The 21,801-nt window shown below is 41.3% G+C and overlaps 1 protein-coding gene across 1 annotated transcript in view; it reads right to left on the reverse strand.

Annotated features, from left to right (window-relative positions):
- si:ch211-288d18.1 (USP6 N-terminal-like protein) overlaps positions 1 to 17,284 on the reverse strand; it is a 38,566-nt gene extending 21,282 nt beyond the window's left edge. The window contains exons 1-2 of the mRNA XM_014174972.3: positions 17,051 to 17,284; positions 13,182 to 13,255 (exon numbers count right to left, since the gene is read on the reverse strand). Of these exons, the coding sequence (XP_014030447.2) occupies positions 13,182 to 13,247 (66 nt within the window). The 5' untranslated portion in view covers positions 13,248 to 13,255; positions 17,051 to 17,284. The remainder of the gene's footprint in view (positions 1 to 13,181; positions 13,256 to 17,050) is intronic.
- Positions 17,285 to 21,801: the final 4,517 nt, after the last annotated feature.

Raw genomic sequence — 21,801 nt, forward strand, 5'->3', positions numbered from 1 at the left:
CAAAGTAACGGCCAGTCGGCTGCTTTGTTAAGGGACAATGTGGACCACCCAGACTTTCAATGTAGCAACTGTTTGCTTGTAGAGGACTACAAGATCAAAGTGACTACTCTTAGCAAACAAGTAGCGTACCTATACAAGCTACTGGTTAATCCACACCGGCTTACTTTTTCTCTCTTTTACCCAAGTAGTAGGACGCTGCTCTGGCATGATGGAAGTGTCGTTTCCGTGTCGGCTCTCCACAGCCGACTGGCCGGAACTCTGCAGGGATCCCTCCCATGAAGGGGTATCCCCCTTCCCTGGAGAATGGAGCTAGTAGGATGCTCCTGGATGACTTGGGGGTTGTTCCTGTTCTCAATATTACCAACCAGCCATGGAGATATGTCACTCGCCATGGAAGTCGAAAACAGCGTCCTCTGGTAACGGGAGCCTCATTGGAGATATTAAGCCCGGACCGGACACAGACCAGAAACAGCTTTGCTGCCCTGGATCTAGAGGTTCCGGCGCGATCTTCCCTGGGGGATTGTGGTTCGAGATCGGATCCGGAGGTACTCCGGCCTATTCATCATCCACGATGGGGACTACAACTGGCTCGGGTCCATCGGGCCCCACCACCCTTCGGTCCTCGAGGGGTTTGCGAAACCACTCGAGGCGAAAGAACGACCGGACTTCCTCAGCCATTGCACCAGCTGTCATCATCGACAGTTCTATTGTAAGAAACACCTTGGTTCCCAGGGCAAAATCCCTGTGCTATACTGGAGCACAAGTACAGGACATTACAAGGCTGCTTCTGACCGTTCTACGACAGATGCCTTGAGCTGATGCTGTTGTGGTCCATGTGGGGTCAAATGATATCAGGAGCGCTAGCTCGGAATTTCTGAAAATTGATTTTAAAGAACTGATTCTAGCACTGAAAGATTCCAAAAAAGCGGCCAATTATTTCAGGTCCTGTACCATCGTTGGGCCGCGGGTGCGAAAGTTTCAGCAGGCTACTGGCATTACACACCTGGCTAAAAGATTGCAGTAGCTCTGTTCGAATCCCTTTTTAAAATAACTTTTGACACTTTCTGGAAACAGAAGATTATCTACAGGAATGACGGAGTCCATCCAAATCATCTTGGCTCTTGGACTCTGTCCACACATTTCAAGGCTGCCTTGAGACAATGACTTATCAATGACCCAAGACCAGCTCAATTAATCCCTACCATTGTGTCAGTGAGTTGTCATAATGTTGCAGAAAATGTACATTATCCCAGGGGAGTTGCCAGACACAATGTAAGTAACTTACTAGAGGTCGACCGATTATGATTTTTTCAACGCCGATACCGATACCGATTATTGGAGGGCCAAAAAAGCCGATACTGATTAATCGGCCGATTGTTTTATTTTATTTGTAATAATGACAATTACAACAATACTGAATGAACACTTATTTTTACTTAATATAATACATCAATAAAATCTATTTAGCCTCAAATAAATAATGAAACATGTTCAATTTGGTTTAAATAATGCAAAAACAAAGTGTTGGAGAAGAAAGTAAAAGTGCAATATGTGCCATGTAAAAAAGCTAATGTATAAGTTCCTTGCTCAGAACATGAGAACATATGAAAGCTGGTGGTTCCTTTTAACATGAGTCTTCAATATTCCCAGGTAAGAAGTTTTAGGTTGTAGTTATTGGAATTATAGGACTATTTCTCTCTATACGATTTGGATTTCATATACCTTTGACTATTGGATGTTCTTATAGGCACTTTAGTATTGCCAGTGTAACAGTATAGCTTCCGTCCCTCTCCTCGCTCCTACCTGGGCTCGAACCAGGAACACATCGACAACAGCCACCCTCAAAGCAGCGTTACCCATGTAGAGCAAGGGGAACAACTACTCCAAGTCTCAGAGCGAGTGACGTTTGAAACGCTATTAGGGCGCACCCGCTAACTAGCTAGCCATTTCACATCGGTTACACCAGCCTAATCTTGGGAGTTGATAGGCTTGAAGTCATAAACAGTGCAATGCTTGAAGAACAGCGAAGAGCTGCTGGCAAAATGCATGAAAGTGCTGTTTGAATGAATGCTTACGAGCCTGCTGCTGCCTACTACCACTCAGTCAGACTGCTCTATCAAATCATAGACTTAATTATAACATAATAACACACAGAAATACGAGCCTTAGGTCATTAATATAGTCGAATCCGGAAACTATCGTCTCGAAAACAAAACATTTTTCCTTTCAGTGAAATACGGAACCGTTCCGTATTTTATCTAACAGGTGGCATCCCTAAGTCTAAATATTCCTGTTCCATTACACAACCTTCAATGTTATGTCATAATTACGTAAAATTCTGGCAAATTAGTTCGCAACGAGCCAGGCGGCCCAAACTGTTGCATATACCCTGACTCTGCGTGCAATGAACGCAAGAGAAATGACACAATTTCACCTGGGTAATATTGCCTGCTAACCAGGATTTATTTTAGCTAAATATGCAGGTTTAAAAATATATACTTCTGTGTATTGATTTTAAGAAAGGCATTGATGTTTATGGTTAGGTACAGTTGTGCAACGATTGTGCTTTTTTCGCAAATGCGCTTTTGTTAAATCATCCCCCGTTTGGCGAAGTTGGCTGTCTTTGTTAGGAAGAAATAGTCTTCACAGTTCGGAACAAGCCAGGCGGCCCAAACTGCTGCATATACCCTGACTCTGTTGCAAGAGAAGTGACACATTTTCCCTAGTTAAAAGAAATTCATGTTAGTAGGCAATATTAACTAAATATGCAGGTTTAAAAATATATACTTGTGTATTGATTTTAAGAAAGGTATTGATGTTTATGGTTGGAGCAACGTGTACCTAAGCGATTATATGCAACGCAGGACAGGCTAGATAAACTAGTAATATCATCAACCATGTGCAGTTAACTAGTGATTATGATTGATTGATTGTTTTTTATAAGTTAAGTTTAATACTAGCTAGCAACTTACCTTGGCTTCTTACTGTATTCGCGTAACAGGCAGGCTCCTCGTGGAGTGCAATGTAAAGCAGGTGGTTAGAGCGTTGCACTAGTTAACTGTAAGGTTGCAAGATTGAATCCCCGAGCTGACAAGGTAAAAATCTGTCGTTCTGCCCCTGAACAAGGCAGTTAACCCACCATTCCTAGGACGTCATTGAAAATAAGAATGTGTTCTTAACTGACTTGCCTAGTTAAATGAAGGTGTAAAAAAATATATATAAAAAAAATGTTTTGCCCAAATCGGCGTCCAAAAATACAGATTTACGATTGTTATGAAAACTTGAAATCTGCCCTAATTAATCGGCCATTCCGATTAATCGGTCGACCTCTATAACTTACTTTATGTCACCCTAACTGCCCTGAATGTCTCTGTTGATCCTACAGATATTGTATACAGTAATCATGTGGCTATGAACCAGAGTTATACTGTTAGCACTGAGGCGTTGTGCCCAAGTAGGTAGTCCACAGTGTGCAGATCACCCCGCACTATTGGCTCAAATATAAATAACATGAGCATGTCTACATCTGATAAGCTTCCCAATAAAGCAATAAAAACAATCAAGCATCCCAGAAAAATGCTAAATATAGCTCACATTAACATACAGTAAGAGTCAAAAGTTAGGACACACTTACTCATTCAAGGGTTTTTCTTTATTTTTACTATTTTCTACCTTGTAGAATAATAGTGAAGACATCAGAACTATTAAATAACACATATGGAATCATGTAGTAACCAAAAAAGTATTAAGGAAATCTAAATATATTTTCTATTTTAGATTCTTCAAAGTAGCCACCCTTTGCCTTGATGACAGCTTTGCACACTCTTGGCATTCTCTCAACCAGCTTCATGAGGTAGTCACCTAGAATGCATTTCAATTAACAAGTGGGCCTTGTTAAAAGTTCATTTGTGGAATTTCTTTCCTTCTTAATGCGTTTGAGCCCATCAGTTGTGTTGTGACAAGGTAGGGGTGGTATACAGAAGATAACCCTATTAGGTAAAAAATCAAGTCTATATTATGGCAAGAACAGCTGAAATAATCAAAGAGAAGCGACAGTCCATCATTACTTTAAACACATGGTCAGTCAATCCGGACAATTTCGAGAACTTTGAAAGTTTCAAGTGCAGTTGCAAAAACCATCAAGTGCTATGATGAAACTGGCTCTCATGAGGACCGCCACAGGAAAGGAAGACCCAGTTACCGCTGCTGCAGTGGATAAGTTCATTAGAGTTACCAGCCTCAGAAATTGCAGGCCAAATAAATGCTTCACAGAGTTCAAGTAACAGACATCTCAACATCAACTGTTCAGAGGAGACTAAGTGAATCAGGCATTCATGGTCGAACTGATGCAAAGAAACCACTACTTAAGGACACTAACAATAAGAAGAGACATGCTTGGGCCAAGAAACACGAGCAATGGACATTAGACCTGTGGAAATCTGTCCTTTGGTCTAATGAGTCAAATTTGAGATTTTTGGTTCCAACCACCATTTATATTTTGACATGATTCCATGTGTTATTTCATTGTTCTGATGCCTTCACTATTATTCTACAATGTAGAATATAGCAAAAATAAAGAAAAACCCTGGAATGTGTAGGTGTGTCCAAACATTTGACTGGTATTACATGTAGCCTGTGAGAGAAAAATTACATATTTACCTGATTTGTTTGATATCCTAGTAAAAATTCCCTGTCTTAGGTCAGTTAGGATCACCACTTTATTTTAAGAATGTGAAATGTCAGAATAATAGTAGAGAGAATGATTTATTTCAGCTTTTATTTCTTTCATCACATTCCCAGTGAGTCAGAAGTTTACATACACTCAATTAGTATTTGATAGCATTGCCTTTAAATTGTTTATCTTTGGTCAAATGTTTTGGGTAGCCTTCCACAAGCTTCCCACAATAAGTTGGGTGAATTTTGGCCCATTCCTCCTGACAGAGCTGGTGTAACTGAGTCAGGTTTGTAGGCCTCCTTGCTCGCACACGCTTTTTCAGTTCTGCCCACAAATTGTCTATGGGATTGAGATCAGGGCTTTGTGATGGCCACTCCAATACCTTGACTTTGTTGTCCTTAAGCCTTTGGAAGACCCATTTGCGACCAAGCTTTAACTTCCTGACTGATGTCTTGAGATGTTGCTTCAATATATCCACATCATTTTCCTACCTCATGATGCCACCTATTTTGTGAAGTGCACCAGTCCCTCCTGCAGCAAAGCACCCCCACAACATGATGCTGCCACCCCCACGCTTCACGGTTGGGATGGTGTTCTTCAGCTTGCAAGACTCCCTCTTTTCCCTCCAAACATAACGATGGTCATTATGGCCAAACAGTTCTATTTTTGTTTCATCAGACCAGAGGACATTTCTCTAAAAAGTACGATCTTTGTCCCCATGTGTAGTTGCAAACCGTAGTCTGCCTTTTCTATGGCTGTTTTGGAGCAGTGGCTTCTTCCTTGCAGAGCGGCCTTTCAGGTAATGTCGATATAGGACTCGTTTTACTGTGGATATAGATACTTTTGTACCTGTTTCCTCCAGCATCTTCACAAGGTCATTTGCTGTTGTTCTGGGATCGATTTGCACGTTTTGCACCTAAATATGTTCATCTCCAGGAGACAGAACGCGTCTCCTTCCTGAGCGGTATGACGGCTGCGTGGTCCCATGGTGTTTATACTTGCGTACTATTGTTTGTACAGATGAACGTGGTACCTTCAGGCATTTGGAAATTGCTCACAAGGATGAACCAGACTTGTGGAGGTCTACAAATTATTTCCTTAATTACTTGTGTAATTACTTGTGTCATGCACAAAATAGATGTCCTAACCGACTTGCCAAAACTATAGTTTGTTAACCTGTTAGGGCTAGGGGGCAGTATTGACACGGCCGGATAAAAAACGTACCCGATTTAAAATGGTTACTACTCTTGCCCAGAAATGAGAATATGCATATAATTAGTAGATTTGGATAGAAAACACTCTAAAGTTTCTAAAACTGTTTGAATGGTGTCTGTGAGTATAACAGAACTCATATGGCAGGCCAAAACCTGAGAAGATTCCATACAGGAAGTGCCCTGTCTGACAATTTGTTGTCCTTCTGTTGCACCTCTATCGAAAATACAGCATCTGTGCTGTAACGTGACATTTTCTAAGGCTTCCATTGGCTCTCTAAAGCCGCCAGAAAGTGGAATGGGGTGTCTGCTGTCTCTGGGCAAAGAACAACAGCAGAATTTGTAAGTGGTCAGCCTGGGGACAGTGAGACTGAGATGCGCGTCCACGAGACTACTCCATTTTTTTCTTTCAGCCATTGAATGAATACAACATTGCCCGGTTGGAATATTATCGCTATTTTATGAGAAAATAGCATAAAATTGATTTTAAACAGCGTTTGACATGCTTCTAAGTACGGTAATGGAATATTTGGACATTTTTGTTCACGAAATGCGCTCGCGCGTCACCCTTCGGATAGTGACCTGAACGCACTAACAAAACGGAGCATTTGAATATAACTATGGATTATTTGGAACCAAACCAACATTTGTTGAAGTAGAAGTCCTGGGAGTGCATTCTGACGAAGAACAGCAAAGGTAATCCAATTTTTCTAATAGTACTTCTGAGTTTAGTGAGCCCCAAACTTGGTGGGTGTCAAAATAGCTAGCCGTGATGGCCGAGCTACGTACTCAGAATATTGCAAAATGTGCTTTCGCCGAAAAGCTATTTTAAAATCTGACACCGCGATTGCATAAAGGAGTTCTGTATCTATAATTATTAAAATAATTGTTATGTATTTTGTCAACGTTTATCATGAGTAATTTAGTAAATTCACCGGAAGTTTTCGGTGGGTATGCTAGTTCTGAACATCACATGCTAATGTGAAAAGCTGGTTTTTGATATAAATATGAACTTGATTGAACAAAACATGCATAACATAATGTCCTAGGAGTGTCATCTGATGAAGATCATCAAAGGTTAGTGCTGCATTTAGCTGTGGTTTTGGTTTTTGTGACATATATGCTTGCTTTGAAAATGGCTGTGTGATTATTTTTGGCAAGGTACTCTCCTGACATAATCTAATGTTTTGCTTTCGCTATAAAGCCTTTTTGAAATCGGACAATGTGGTTAGATTAACGAGAGTCTTGTCTTTAAAATGGTGTAAAATAGTAATATGTTTCAGAAATTAAAGTTATAGCATTTTTGAGGTATTTGTATTTCGCGCCACGCTAGTCACTGGCTGTTGACTAGGGTCTAGCCCAGAGAGGTTAAGGATCATGTCACCTCCACCTTACCTGACACCCTAGACCCACTTAAATTTGCATACCGCCCCAATTGATCCACAGATGACGCAATCGCCATCACACTGCACACGGCCCTATCCCATCTGGACAAGAAGAATACCTATTTAACGTTAAAAATGGACCAAAAGATTAATGCTAAGCAACGTTTGACATGTTTGAACGAACGTAAATAGATTATTTACTAGTTTTTTTTAGCTTTTCGGCGTGATTTTACACCCCCCCACCACGTTTTGTGGGAGCATAATGAACGCTAACTACTTGTTGTTATTTGGACATAAATTATGAACTTTGTCAAAAGAAACCACATTTGTTCCGGACCTGGGATTCCTGGCAGTGCCTTCTGATGGAGATAATCAAAGGTAAGGGGATATTTACAATGTTATTATCGATATTAGATGATGCTAACTGTATAGCATAGCTTATTGTTCTTAGCATAGCACCCCATTTATTGCAAAATGTGATTTCCCAGTAAAGTTATTTTGAGATCTGGCCATTCGGTAGCAATTACGAGATGATAATATATTATTCTTTGAATGACAATATTATAATTTACCAATGTTTTCGAATAGTAATTTTGTTATGTTCACCGGAAGCATTTCAGAGAAGAAAAAAATCTGAATTTCACGCTACTGTAAAATGCTGTTTTTGGATATAAATATGAACTTGATGGAACAAAAAATGCATGTATTGTATAACATAATGTCCTAGGAGTGTCATCTGATGGAGATTGACAAAGGTTAGTGCATAATTCTAGCTGGTTTCTGCTTTTGGTGACGCCTGACCTTGAATTGAAAATGGATGTTTGTACTTTTGTGGCTATGTACTGTCCTAACATAATCTAACTTTATGCTTTTGCCGTAAAGCCTCTTTGAAAATCGAACAATGTGGTTAGATTAAGGAGATGTTTATCTTTTAAATTGTGTAAAATAGTTGATTGTTTGAGAAATTGAAATTATTAGATTTTTGATGTTTTGAATTTCCAGCCTTGTTAGCAATCCCGACTCGGGGTTCATTGCTAACCTGTAGCCCCAACAGGCTAAGAATGCTGTTCATTGACAACAACTCAGCCTTCAACACCGTAGTACCCTCCAAGCTCATCATTAAGCTCAGGGCCCTGGGACTGAACCCCACCCTGTGCAACTGGATCCTGGACTTCCTGATGGGCCACCCCCAGATGGTGAAGGTAGGAAACAACACCTACACTACGCTGATCCTCAACACTGGGGCCCCACAAGGATGCGTGCTCAGCCCCCTCCTGTACTCCCTGTTCAGTCATCCACCCATATCAACTGGACAGCAGTGGAGAAGGTGAAATGCTTCAAGTTACTTGCGTAGACATCACTGACAATCTAAAATGGTCCACCCACACAGACTGTGTGGTGAAGAAGGCGCAACAGCACCTCTTCAACCTCAGGAGGCTGAAGAAATTTGTCTTGGCTCCCAAGATCCTCACAAACTTTTACAAATGAACAATTGAGAGCAACCTGTATGGCAACAGAGAGTGGTGCAGTCTGCCCAACGCATCACCGGGGGCACACTGCCTGCTCTTCAGGACAGCTACAGCACCCAATGTCACATGAAGGACAAAAAGATCATCAAGGACATCAACCACCCGAGCCACGGCCTGTTCACCCCGCTATCATCCAGAAGGCAAGGTCAGTACAGGTGCATCAAAGCTGAGACCGAGAGGCTGAAAAACAGCTTCTATCTCAAGGACTGTTAAATAGCCAATACTAGCCGGCTACCTTAGAGGCTGCTGACCTATGAAAATAGAGAAGGAATCACTGGTCACTTAAATAATGGAAGACTAGTCTCAGCAAAAAAAGAAACGTCCTCTCACTGTCAACTGCATTTATTTTCAGCAAACTTAACATGTGTAAATATTTGTATGAACATAACAAGATTTAACAACTGAGACATAAACTGAACAAGTTCCACAGACATGTGACCAACAGAAATGGAATAATGTGTCCCTGAACAAGGGGGGGGGGGGTCAAAATCAAAAGTAACACTCAGTAAGTATCTGGTGTGGCCACCAGCTGCATTAAGTACTGCAGTGCATCTCCTCCTCATGGACTGCACCAGATTTGCCAGTTCTTGCTGTGAGATGTTACCTTCCACCATGGCACCTGCAAGTTCACGGAGGGGGGATGGCCCTGGCCCTAGCCCTCTGATCCAACAGGTCCCAGGCGTGCTCAATGGGATTGAGATCCAGGCTCTTCGCTGGCCATGGCAGAACACTGACATTCCTGTCTTGCAGGAAATCACGCACAGAACGAGCAGTATGGCTGGTGGCATTGTCATGCTGGAGGGTCATGTCAGGATGAGCCTGCAAGGTACCACATGAGGGAGGAGGATGTCTTACCTGTAACACATAGCGTTGAGAATGCCTGCAATGACAACAAGCTCAGTCCGATGATGCTGTGACACACTGCCCCAGACCATGACGGACCCTCCACCTCCAAATAGATCCCGCTCCAGAGTACAGGCCTCTGTGTAACGCTCACTCCTTCGACGATAAACGCGAATCTGACCATCACCCCTGGTGAGACAAAACCACGACTCGTCAGTGAAGAGCACTTTTTGCCAGTCCTGTCTGGTCCAGCGACGGTGGGTTTGTGCCCATAGGCGACGTTGTTGCCAGTGATGTCTGGTGAGGACATGCCTAACAACAGGCCTACAAGCCCTTAGTCCAGCCTCTCTCAGCCTATTGCGGACAGTCTGACCACTGATGTTGGGATTGTGCGTTCCTGGTGTAACTCGGGCAGTTGTTGTTGCCATCCTGTACCTGTCCCGCAGGTGTGATGTTCGGATGTACCGATCCTATGCAGGTGTTGTTACACGTGGTCTGCCACTGCGAGGACGATCAGCTGTCCATCCTGTCTCCCTGTAACGCTGTCTTAGTACGGACATTGCAATTTATTGGCCACATCTGCAGTCCTCATGCCTCCTTGCAGCATGCCCAAGGCACGTTCACGCAGATGAGCAGGGACTTGGGCATCTTTCTTTTGGTGTTTTCATAACTGTGACCTTAATTGCCTACCGTCTGTAAGCTGTTAGTGTCTTAACGACCGTTCCACAGGTGCATGTTCATTAATTGTTCATGGTTCATTGAACAAGCACGGGGAACAGTGTTTAAACCCTTTACAATGAAGATATGTGAAGTTATTTGGATTTTTACGAATTATCTTTGAATGACAGGGTCCTGAAAAAGGGACGTTTCTTTTTTTGCTGAGTATATATACTGTATTCCACAGTATTCTAGTCAATGCCACTCTGACATTGCTCGTCCTAATATTTATCAATTCCATTCTTTTACTTTTACATTTGTGTGTATTGTTAGAAACTACTGCACTGTTGGAGCTAGGAACTCAAGCATTTCGCTACACCCGCAATAACATCTGCTAAATATGTGTATGTGACCAATAACATTTTATTTGCATTTGTTTAAGCTGTTTTCTCGTGACATTTATTTGATACATCCATAACAATAAGCTAATGATGCACTCTCATCAGGACACTGTTGTTCAGAGGAGCTAGCCAACAACACAGCTAACACAATCACTTCAAACTGAAGCTGGAAAGACTGCATTCTAGCTGTTATTGTTTCGTTTTACCTGTTTTTTTATTGATATTTATTTGTTTATATCCATAAATATTATGCTGACTCATGATTTCGACCGGCTGAGAAAAACTGCAGGTCTGTCTGTCCCGACTCCTGGCATGTTCATTACTATGTGACAGCTAGAGATCGAATTTTGAATATTAAAACAATGTTGCAAATGTTGGAGAGACAGACAGCAAGGTTTATACAAATCTCCACTGTTGAAAACTAAATGTCAGTCTAAAAGAAATGCGAGATAATGTCTAGATTCTTGTTATAGTGGAGATCAAGTTTATACATGCCTGGCTTGGCTGATAAGATAGTGGATTACGCAGTCAGATGGATCAGAGTAAATAGGCATTTTAATGTCATAGATTTAACGTGTGGAAGAGACACCGGCTGGAATGCACTCTCAATAAGCATTCAGGATTAGACCCACCCGTTGTATAATAAGTCATAACCTTGTTTGGCAACCTCAAAGGGGAGGCAAGTTGTTGTCTTTGCCAAACAGAAACAGAAATGGCACACTGACTAAGCCATCTGCATATTACATTAAACAGAACACCCATGGTGAATTGTGCTAAAAACATGGTGTCTGTTCTGTCACCACATGAGGTCTGAGACAGTGTGTGCTTCTTCTGTTCTTCTGTTCAAAGTCAAATACCTCATAGACAGTACAATTCTACAGACAGACAGAAATCACCTGATTTCTGTTATGGTGTAGTAGCTTAGAGAGACCATGGTGTAATCTATTGCTATGATCTAGCTATGGCCATTGTCACAGGTGTTGCTAAGGCCAGACAGGGTCCCCTCTACAGATGTAGGATCTTAATATGATCACCCTATTGCAGTATAACTTTCCTGCAATGCAGCACGTTTTACTTGTAGTGTATTTAGGGTTAAAAAAGGCTTCTAAAGTTTGTAATTTCAACTTTGAACTATCAGACTTAATTTTCCCTTACAAAAAATGTATCAAACCCTGCAAAAAGGTCCATTAATTATAATTAAAATTATAACTCACATTTCTTGTTGCTGCAGGATTATTTTCCTGCTGTAGCAACCGGCTCAAATTAAGATCGTATGTACAGTATGTTCTCATGTCTTGTTGCCTGTGAGCTAAATTCAACTCTGTCTCATTCCTACTCGCTCTCTCTTGCTATTACGAGTGTCAACTGTCTCATTCGCTGTAGTTCTCTCTCTCTCGCTCTCCCTCCCTCTTGCTCTTTCCAGTGTCAGCGTGTCTGCTGGCCCCAAATTGAAGAGGGGACACTGTCAGACAGATATTGCAAGGGTCATTGGGTCGCTTGAAGTTCATGACCTCTAGTTTGTACTAACTAGACTGCATAACCTTTCATTTTAGAATGTATACATCTCTAGGTTTTATAGAATTAACAACATACTCTTACAGTATGACTGTGTTTTCCTGGCAACTGGGACTATTTTAGCTGCATATGTATGTCTAAATCTCCTCAACATCATATTATATAATCATTTTCTGTTACACAACAAACCACAAGCATGCTATTAGGCTTCTTCATAAACCCACACAGACAATGCTTAGCAACACACACACACAGACACACACACACACACACACACACACACACATTCACATTCGGTTTCTCTTTCTTATCCCTCTTAGAGCGACGGTCGCGCTTTTTAACAACACGCTCAAACAAGTGTGAACTCTTCCTCCTGTGTGAACAGATGGACAACACACAGACAGAGAGGACATGTGGTACAGTCAGATGGGATAACTCCATGACATGTTCGGAAAATGGAATGCATGTTGTTTAAAGTACAAACTCAGGCCAAGTGAATCAACATCTGATCATCAAGGATATGCATTACAAAATGCACTTGCTTATGTGTGGACACAACAAGACCTTTGCTGTTTGGTTTTGACTGGTGTGATTGATCTATTTCCTTGTTTATGGAGGTGGTGCAGTCTACCTACATAAGTAGACCCGTCTTAGACTAACTTATTTATGGATACATCAATGCAGGCCTGGAGCTAAACAGCACTATTGCTATGCTATGCTATGTTACTAATATGACTGTTACTGGAACTTTGTAAGAACTGAATTGATGTCTATGAACTTTCAAACCTTATCTAGGAGTCCTCCAACTGTAGAAACATTTGTTGGACCGTTCGCTTGGGTTATTTTGGTCATCGGTAAATGAGAAATAACTAAGGTGGAAATGCACATGGCAATTTTAGAACTTTAATAACAGTTTACAGCATCCTAAAACCCTCTGAATGCTGTACTTGATGAACATCACCCACCGTATCATATTTCAAGATGATGTCAGCGCGTTCCTCTGCTATCAACGTCTCAATGTCTTTCTTCATGTCAATATCTGAAAAGGAAAATAAAGAACAAACAATGTCAAATCAGAGATGCTTTGGTTTGCATGGTTGTGGCCAAATGTGTTGGCAAAAATATAACAGACACGCTCTTAATCTTATGTCGGTCTAACTGACTACTGGATACACATCGGTGATTAATTTCAAAAACCAGCGGTGATGTCTGTATAAAGAGGAGGTGATATTGTTTTTGTCCATTCGGTTGGCTAATTCACTACTGTTGATCATAAGCCTGTAACCGTCTCCACTACAGAGCTCTGACCAGCATGTGTCCACTCCTCAGCTAAGTGTTGACACAGTGTCACACTATGACTGAATGTACTTCACATGCCTTTAGTGGTGGGATAGTTTAAAACATGGTGGGCCACTGTGTGCGTCTATTGAGTAAGGTAAAAAAAAATACATAGTAAAAACTGCAGATTTGAATGTGTGAAAGCTAAACAGAACACAGGTTTGAGAAGCAGAGCGCTTATGTGGATGTATATAGTATGTTGGCAGTGTGTGAAGAGGATGTCAGTGTGTCTGTCTGTTCTGTGGATCAGTAATATAAGCCCCCTGGGAACCAAGAGTCCTGCCAGTGTTTGGCTGACAGTACCCGCTAACCCCCACCTTCCTCCTCCCTTCCCCTCTCTCTCTGCGCTCTCCTACACAGGAATCTACCTCACACGCACGCGTCTCTGCACAACGTAATTATGGAATGCTAATCATCCAAAAAGTACGAAGGCAATCATTTCAAGGGTCCTCAACTGTACGTTGTGTGGGCCTGTTTGAGAAGATGGATAGCCAGTGTAGGCCTACAGCAGTCTGCTTTTGACTGAGCGGTGAATATTGATTTCATGGCCCTCCAACCTGTTACAAAGTTTTCTGACCTCACTGAGTAGACCTTTTCACACATGACAGAGTGTAGCATATGTAGGCCTATGCCTCTGTGGTGCTACACCCCACAAGCACAGGTTTTCACTCAATCCATCATATGAACAGACCTTATCTGTGGGATCCCTACAGTACAAGAATGTTTATAGTGTACTCTCCAAAACAAAACAGCGGGCTAGGCCTAATCCTAGTTAATCCACACTTTCCATGGGCTGTATCATTACCAGTGTCCTGGTTCCAGATCAGTCATAATCTGGACCACAGCAGGACACATCCAACATCTGGATCTTATCATTATCTTTGGGGCCAGGATTACACAACCAATGGTTGTTATTTTCCAACTTGATTGCAAGGCAGCTTCGGAACAAAGGAAATGTAATTCCATCACTCTGGTATCTCTTAACTGAAGTTATGTGACTGGCTTTCAACCACTGAGTGGATATTTCCACAATGTTTCCACAATGTTGTTTACAACTACATGCAACATGGGCATAATGGCACAAGTGTCACGTCCTGACCAGTAAAGGGGTTATTTGTTATTGTAGTTTGGTCAGGACGTGGCAGGGGGGTGTTTGTTTTATGTGGTTCGGGGTTTGTTGGGATATGTGTTTATGTAGAGGGGTGTTTGTTTAGAGTATTCCAGGGTTTTTGGTTATGTTCTATGTTTTGTATTTCTATGCTCTGTCTATGTTGTGTATTTCTTTGTGTTGGCCTGGTATGGCTCTCAATCAAGAACAGCTGTACATCGTTGTTGCTGATTGGGAGTCATACTTAGGTAGCCCTGTTTTCACCTGTCCTTTGTGGGAAGTTGTTTTTGCACTGCTAGGGTTAGCCTGCAAAACTGTTTAGCTGTCATTCCTTTTCTTGTTACGTGTTCAAGTTTATTAAAATAAACGTTAAAATGAGCACTCAACCCGCTGCGCCTTGGTCTACTACATACGACGACCATTACTACAAGTCTAATAAAATATAACTGTACTGTTTAAGGTATTCATTTTGAGCTCAAGCACAGGCAGTCAGGCACAGGCAGTCAAGCACAGGCAATCAAGCACAGGCAGTCAGGCACATGCAGCTAGAACAGAGTCCTAGACAGTATGGGGAGGCTTTTGTTCCAGTCTGGCCGTAAAACATCCGATTAAGCTAACCGTGGTCTAACCTGAGGATCACAATTGTTTCAATCCGGTTTGTAAAAGCTGGACTGGAACAAAACCCTGCACCCACACACACACACACTGGACCGGAGTAGCCAACTTAAAGGGGCAGTGCAGTTAAAAACATGATTTTGCTTTTATATATTTCCATGAGGTCGGAAATAACACTTAAATTGTTAAAATTATAATAATGTCCTTTTTGTGTAAGAGCTGTTTTTTGTTTTTTTATCTGGAATTTCTGCCTGTTCAGGTGGGATGGAACTTTTGGACCACATCATGACATCACAATTTGATCTGATTATAATAGACCAATGACTGTTCATCTGGGTAAGGAGTGAGCTCTAGACCATCCTATCAACCAATCAGGGCTCTGTATGTAAATATCTTCACATTTGTTTCCTAACGCCCACAGGATTAGCCTGACAATTTCAAGACCAAAAGAAAGCTCAGGGAAATAAAAAAGTATAAAAAATATATTTTGGAGTTATTTTCATTAATATAAAACACACACAGTGTTATTAGACATACAATTATGATTTGAAAATACAATTACAAAGACTGCATGGATGGTTTAACTTTCCAGACAAGACTGAATGTCTAAAATGTGAATCTAGGCTAGACCTACTGAATAATTCAGTAAGGTAGAGAATGTAGCACATGTCTGCCAGACAGACAGTGGTCACTCACTGGCACAAATAAAACAGAGCAGAGGAGATGCCTGAGGCTTCTGCTGAAGTCTACACAGTACAGTACACCTGGAACTACATGGTCAACAGATACTGATATCTGTGACTACAAGGAGAAAGACATTTGACCTTCCTGGCCTCCACCCTGTAGCCTAACATTTGTTTGTTTTTCTTAACGGGCAAAAAGAAAAGTGACAACACACCCGTCCTAACCAAAGGAACAGAGGTTTCAGTTCGAGAGACATCAATACCAATATGGTAGGCTACTGATGGTCAGAAACAGCTTCACCTCTTTATCTCTGGTCTTACTTTCAGAACAACAAACTCAGAAGAGGGAACACGGGCGATGGCGGTCCTCGCTATAAAGCACTGAATGTGCTGCATACTATTCAAAGCGTCTGGCAGAAACTGCCATGTGGTCAGTGGTCTGAAATCATAGCAGGCATTTGGAGTTACTGAGAATGTCTCTGTTGGCAGGGCAGAGGCCAGAAGAGAGAACAGAGAGGGTTTACGTAGCTGGTCGTGCCCCAACTGATTGATCTTACTTTACTTGCCCAGAGGAAGTTGTCCCACACATACACAGACGCAAATGGAATGAGTTAGGAACACATAAACATGCATGAAAAACACACACACATTCATTCATTACATAACTAATTGTGCATTACCACAACGATAGACAGTGCATATATACTATTGTAAAACAATAAATACTTATTTTTTTAAAGGAAGGAAAAAAGTGTTCCTGTGTATTTTACGCTGGGCAACCTATGCATTGAATCCTATCCTAAGCAGGAAATCAAGTTACTGAAGTGTTTCTGTTTATAACCATATTCGCCATGCTACGGTAAAAGGCTACATTGATACCAAGGGGATTAAATTAATAGGGTGTTGTCAGCAAAACTGTAGCCTATAGAAAAAGCAATACAGGCAACGCACAAAAGGCTAAACACGACCGCACAAGCGAGTGTTGTGGCATTCATCAGCATTTCCATAACCTATAATGTAGCATTATGTCACCAGGGGAATTATACACGAATGGCGAAACAATAAAGGAAATATATCGATTATTATTTACCTTTTATTGTGGATATCTCTCTGCGCTATCCGTGCAGTAGAAATATTGTAATTCCCTCTTCTCATTATTCGGTTGCTCCTGGAATTTTTGATCCACTGGAGCTGTCACCAAATCGCGGAATCACAACAATAGCCGCGAAGTCTACAGTGGGGTATATACTGGAGCACACGGGCTTCCTACATCTAACGGGATAGTGGTACATTTGTCACTGAACAGTCTGTGGTAAACTGAGCAGGCGCAGCAGCGTGGCATGCGTGACAGAAATATGTATGTCGTATGATGATGACTTAAAGGTACAGTCCTCCTGCATGTACAGTCCTACTTTGTTTCTGCGAACCGTCTCACCTCATGTACACTACAGTGGTGGCTGATGTGAAGTATATTATGTGCTTTGGCGCCCTCTGCTGGCTGTGCGGATGCTTTACACCAACCACGGTGTAGTGTTGTACTCTGAGCCCTCTAGCAAGTTCTTCAGGGCTATAAAATAAATAAAATATAACATTTGTGTCAATAAACCTATAACCATTCACCCGGAGTGTTTATTAGCATCATCGATCAGTAATTGCAATATACCTTGTATTTTAGGCCATGGCATGATATGGCGTGATGTTCAGCATACCACCTGAGTACAACACAAGCAAGTGAGAATAGTTTTCAAAATATAAAATCAAACATAAAAAACAAGTGATTATCATTGCACACATTGCAGTGGTGGTACTACATAACAATTGATCCATGACTGATAAGGCAACCTGGTCTCCGAGCATTTCATATTATTCCGTATGTAAATCAGAGTCACTCCATTTAGGATGATATGTATTAATTTGTGGATGTCCATCACCCATTTCGAATTTTATCTGTTGTATGATATGCGCAAGCGGAATATCGCGGGCGCCTTGTGAACGAGGCGATGGGCAAATAAGCTCTGGATGGACGCCGGCCTCCAGATTGCTCATTGCTGACTGGGCTATAGCATTTATTCACATAAGTCAGATTGATAAATGTAGTTTATTATTACACTGAACAAAAATATAAACGCAACATGTTTCATGAACTGAAATAAAAGATTCCAGAAATGTTCCATATGCACAAAAAGCTTATTTCTCTCAAATGTTGTGCCCACATTTGTTTACATCCCTGTTAGTGAGCATTTCTTCTTTGCCAAGATAATCCATCCACCTGACAGTTGTGGCATATCAAGAAGCTGATTAAACAGCATGATCATTACACAGGTGCACCTTGTGCTGGAGACAATAAAAAGCCACTCTAAAATGTGCAGTTTTGTCACATAACACAATTCCACAGATGTCTCAATTTGAGGGACCGTGCAATGGCATGCTGAATGCAGGAATGTCCACCAGAGCTGTTGCCAGAGAACTGAATGCTCTACTATAAGCCGCCTCCAACGTCGTTTTCGAGAAATTGGCAGTATGTCCAACCACCGTTGTGTGGACAAGCGATTTGCTGATGTCAACATTGTGAACAGAGTGCCATATGGTGGTGGTGGGGTTATGGTATGGGCAGGCATAAGCTACAAACAGAATTGCATTTTATCGATGACAATTTCAATGCACAGAGATAACGAGATGAGATGCTGAGGTTCATTGTCATGCCATTCATCCACCACCATCTCCTCATGTTTTAGCGTGATAATGCATGATCCTATGTCACAAGATCTGTACACAATTCCTGGAAGCTGAAAATGCCCCAGTTCTTCCATGACCTGCATACTCACCAGACATGACATCCATCGAGCATGTTTGGGATGCTCTGGATCGACATGTACGACAGCGTGGTCCAGTTCCCGCCAATATACAGCAACTTCGCACAGCTAATGAAGAGAAGTGGGAAAACATTTCACAGGCCAAAATCAACAGCCTGATCAACTCAATGCGAAGTAGATGTGTCGTGCTGCGTGAAGCAAATGGTGGTCACATCAGATACTGACTGGTTTTCTGATCCACGCCCTTACCTTTATTTAAGGTATCTGTCACCAACAGATGCATATCTGTATTCCCAGTCATGTGATATCCATAGATTTGGGCCTAATCATTTTTTTTGAATTGTCTGATTTCTTTATATGAAATGTATCTCAGTAAAATATTTGAAATTGTTGCATTTTGAGTTTATATTTTTATATAATTTAAAAATAATGGTTGGATAATTTCCATCCAACTAGTAACTGGTGACCCCATTTACTAGTTGGAGATTTTGCTGCTAAGGAACAGAATCATTAGATTACTTGTTTTGGAACTGCACGTAGCTTGTTTTTGGTCGCAGGTTCAGGAATGGCTAAAGAAATGCACCATTTACCTGGAACTAACTCTGCAGATAGCACTGCTGGGTGATTTGAAAAGTCAAAGTCAATCGATCAATAATTTAATAATGCTCTCAGCAAAAATGTGTATCTTTAATTTGCAATCTGTATAAACTATAAGAGTAGAAAGGTTCAGAACTTTTGTGAGACATCACAGCACAGTTGAAAAATATATGGCAAATAGAAATCAAAGGATGGTGTTCAGAGATAGATGGGAGGGGTTGAGGGGGAGCTGAAGGGTGGAACAAAAAATAACAAATAAACAAGATAACTAATGCAAACTATATTGTGTCCGTAAAATGTTTATAGTATGTATAATCTGGAAGTAGAAGCCTAACTACTGTTGTCCATTACTTTACTTCAATTAGCGGAGGGGACTGTAATTCAGGGTAAAATAATAAAGAAGGAAAATACTGTAAATAAAATAATATATACAGTATACACTACCGTTCAAAAGTTTGGGGTCACTTAGAAATGTCCTTGTTTTTGAAAGAAAAGCAATTTTTTTTGTCCATTAAAATAACATCAAATTGATCAGAAATACAGTGTAGACATTGTTAATGTTGTAAATGACTATTGTAGCTGGAAACGGCAGATTTTTTTATGGAATATCTACATAGGCGTACAGAGGCCCATTATCAGCAACCATCACTTCTGTGTTCCAAAGGCACGTTTTGTTAGCTAATCCAAGTTTATAATTTTAAAAGGCTAATTGATCATTAGAAAACCCTTTTGCAATTATGTTAACACAGCTGAAAAAAGTTGTCTGATTAAAGAAGCAATAAAACTAGCCTTATTTAGACTAGTTGAGTATCTGGAGCATCACTATTTGTGGGTTCTATTGCAGGCTCAAAATCGCAAGAAATAAAGTACTTTTTAAATGTTGTTCTGAGAAATGAAGGCTATTCCATGTGAAAAATTGTCAAAAATCTGAAAATCTCGTACAACACTGTGTACTACTTCCTTCACAGAACAGCGCAAGCTGGCTCTAACCAGAATAGAAAGAGGAGTGGGAGGCCCCCCCAGTGCACAAGTACATTAGAGTGTCTAGTTAGAGAAACAGATGCCTCACAAGTCCTCAACTGGCAGACTGGCCAATAAAAATAAAAGATTAAGATGGGCAAAAGAACACAGACACTGGACAGAGGAACTCTGCCTAGAGGGCCAGCATCCCGGAGTTGCCTCTTCACTGTTGACGTTGAGACAGGTTTTTTGCTAGTACTACTTAATGAAGCTGCCAGTTGAGGACTTGTGAGGCGTCTGTTTCTCAAACTAGACACTCTAATGTACTTGTCCTCTTGTGCAGTTGTGCACCGGGGCCTCCCACTCCTCTTTCTATTCTGGTTAGAGACAGTTTGCGCTGTTCTGTGAAGGAACTAGTACACAGCGTTGTACGATATCTTCAGTTTCTTGACAATTTCTCGCATGGAATAGCCTTTATTTCTCTGAACAAGAATAGACTGATGAGTTGTTGGTTGACGGTAGGAGGGGGAAACTTTCTTCACAACAGCTCTGCGAAGCGAAGCGAAAAACGTTTTTTACATTTTTATTTCACCTTTATTTTAAAGTATGAATGCTCTTCTGTTGGGGCCGCATTGCAGTAAATGCTGTATGGCCACTCTAGAAGTCGAATTGACCATGCAGAGCCTTTTATGACATTTGGGAGGTGCACAGCAATATGGTACGGAGCTCGATTTGGCCTCTGCAAGTCTCCCAAAGCTCCGCAATTGCATCACACCCTCTGTACAGAGCCTCCAGACGCATTGCTGGAGCAAGCATCAATTGGCTTTAAATAAGGGTTGGATACAATGCAAAATCGAGCTTGCTTACACCAATCCAGTCATGTCAAATCAACTTCAAGGAAGACAGGCTATGTTTAATAGTAATGGAACAGATTCCATTATTACTCACCTGAAGTCAGTCTCCTGCTCTGTGCTTCCTATTAGGAATGGAACATCATTGTAGTCACCTCCTTTCCTCTGCGTTTTTAAGGGAGGGGCGTGGAGAACGTGACCCTTTGTTGGCAGGTGTACGAGGTCATCTGGCCTCCATGACGGTTACTCCTTCCATGGAATGGCCTGGCAGGGACAGAGAAAGAGAGCGAGAGAGTGACAGTTACTCTCTATTGTATTGTATCAATGTATGTTGTACTGTGCACAGTTGCCATCTGGTGGCAAGATAATACAAAGAAAAGAATACAGGTAACTGCCTGTAAATAAATAAAAACACAAGTAAATGAGGGATACAATGACATTTTCTCAAACAGATTTGCTCAACTCCTGCATCCTCTCTACTCTGTACTCTCTCACCTCCCTTTGAAAAAGGCCAAAGGAAATCGAAGAGAGGTGGCGAGGAGAGTGAATGTCGCCGAAAATGAGCTTGTACGAAATGAGAAGCTCCTCTACTCGAGCATCATCAGGAAAATTACGTTTAC

Source organism: Salmo salar, chromosome 26, assembly GCF_965601325.2.
Source record: "Salmo salar chromosome 26, fSalSal1, whole genome shotgun sequence".
Lineage (NCBI taxonomy): Eukaryota > Metazoa > Chordata > Actinopteri > Salmoniformes > Salmonidae > Salmo > Salmo salar.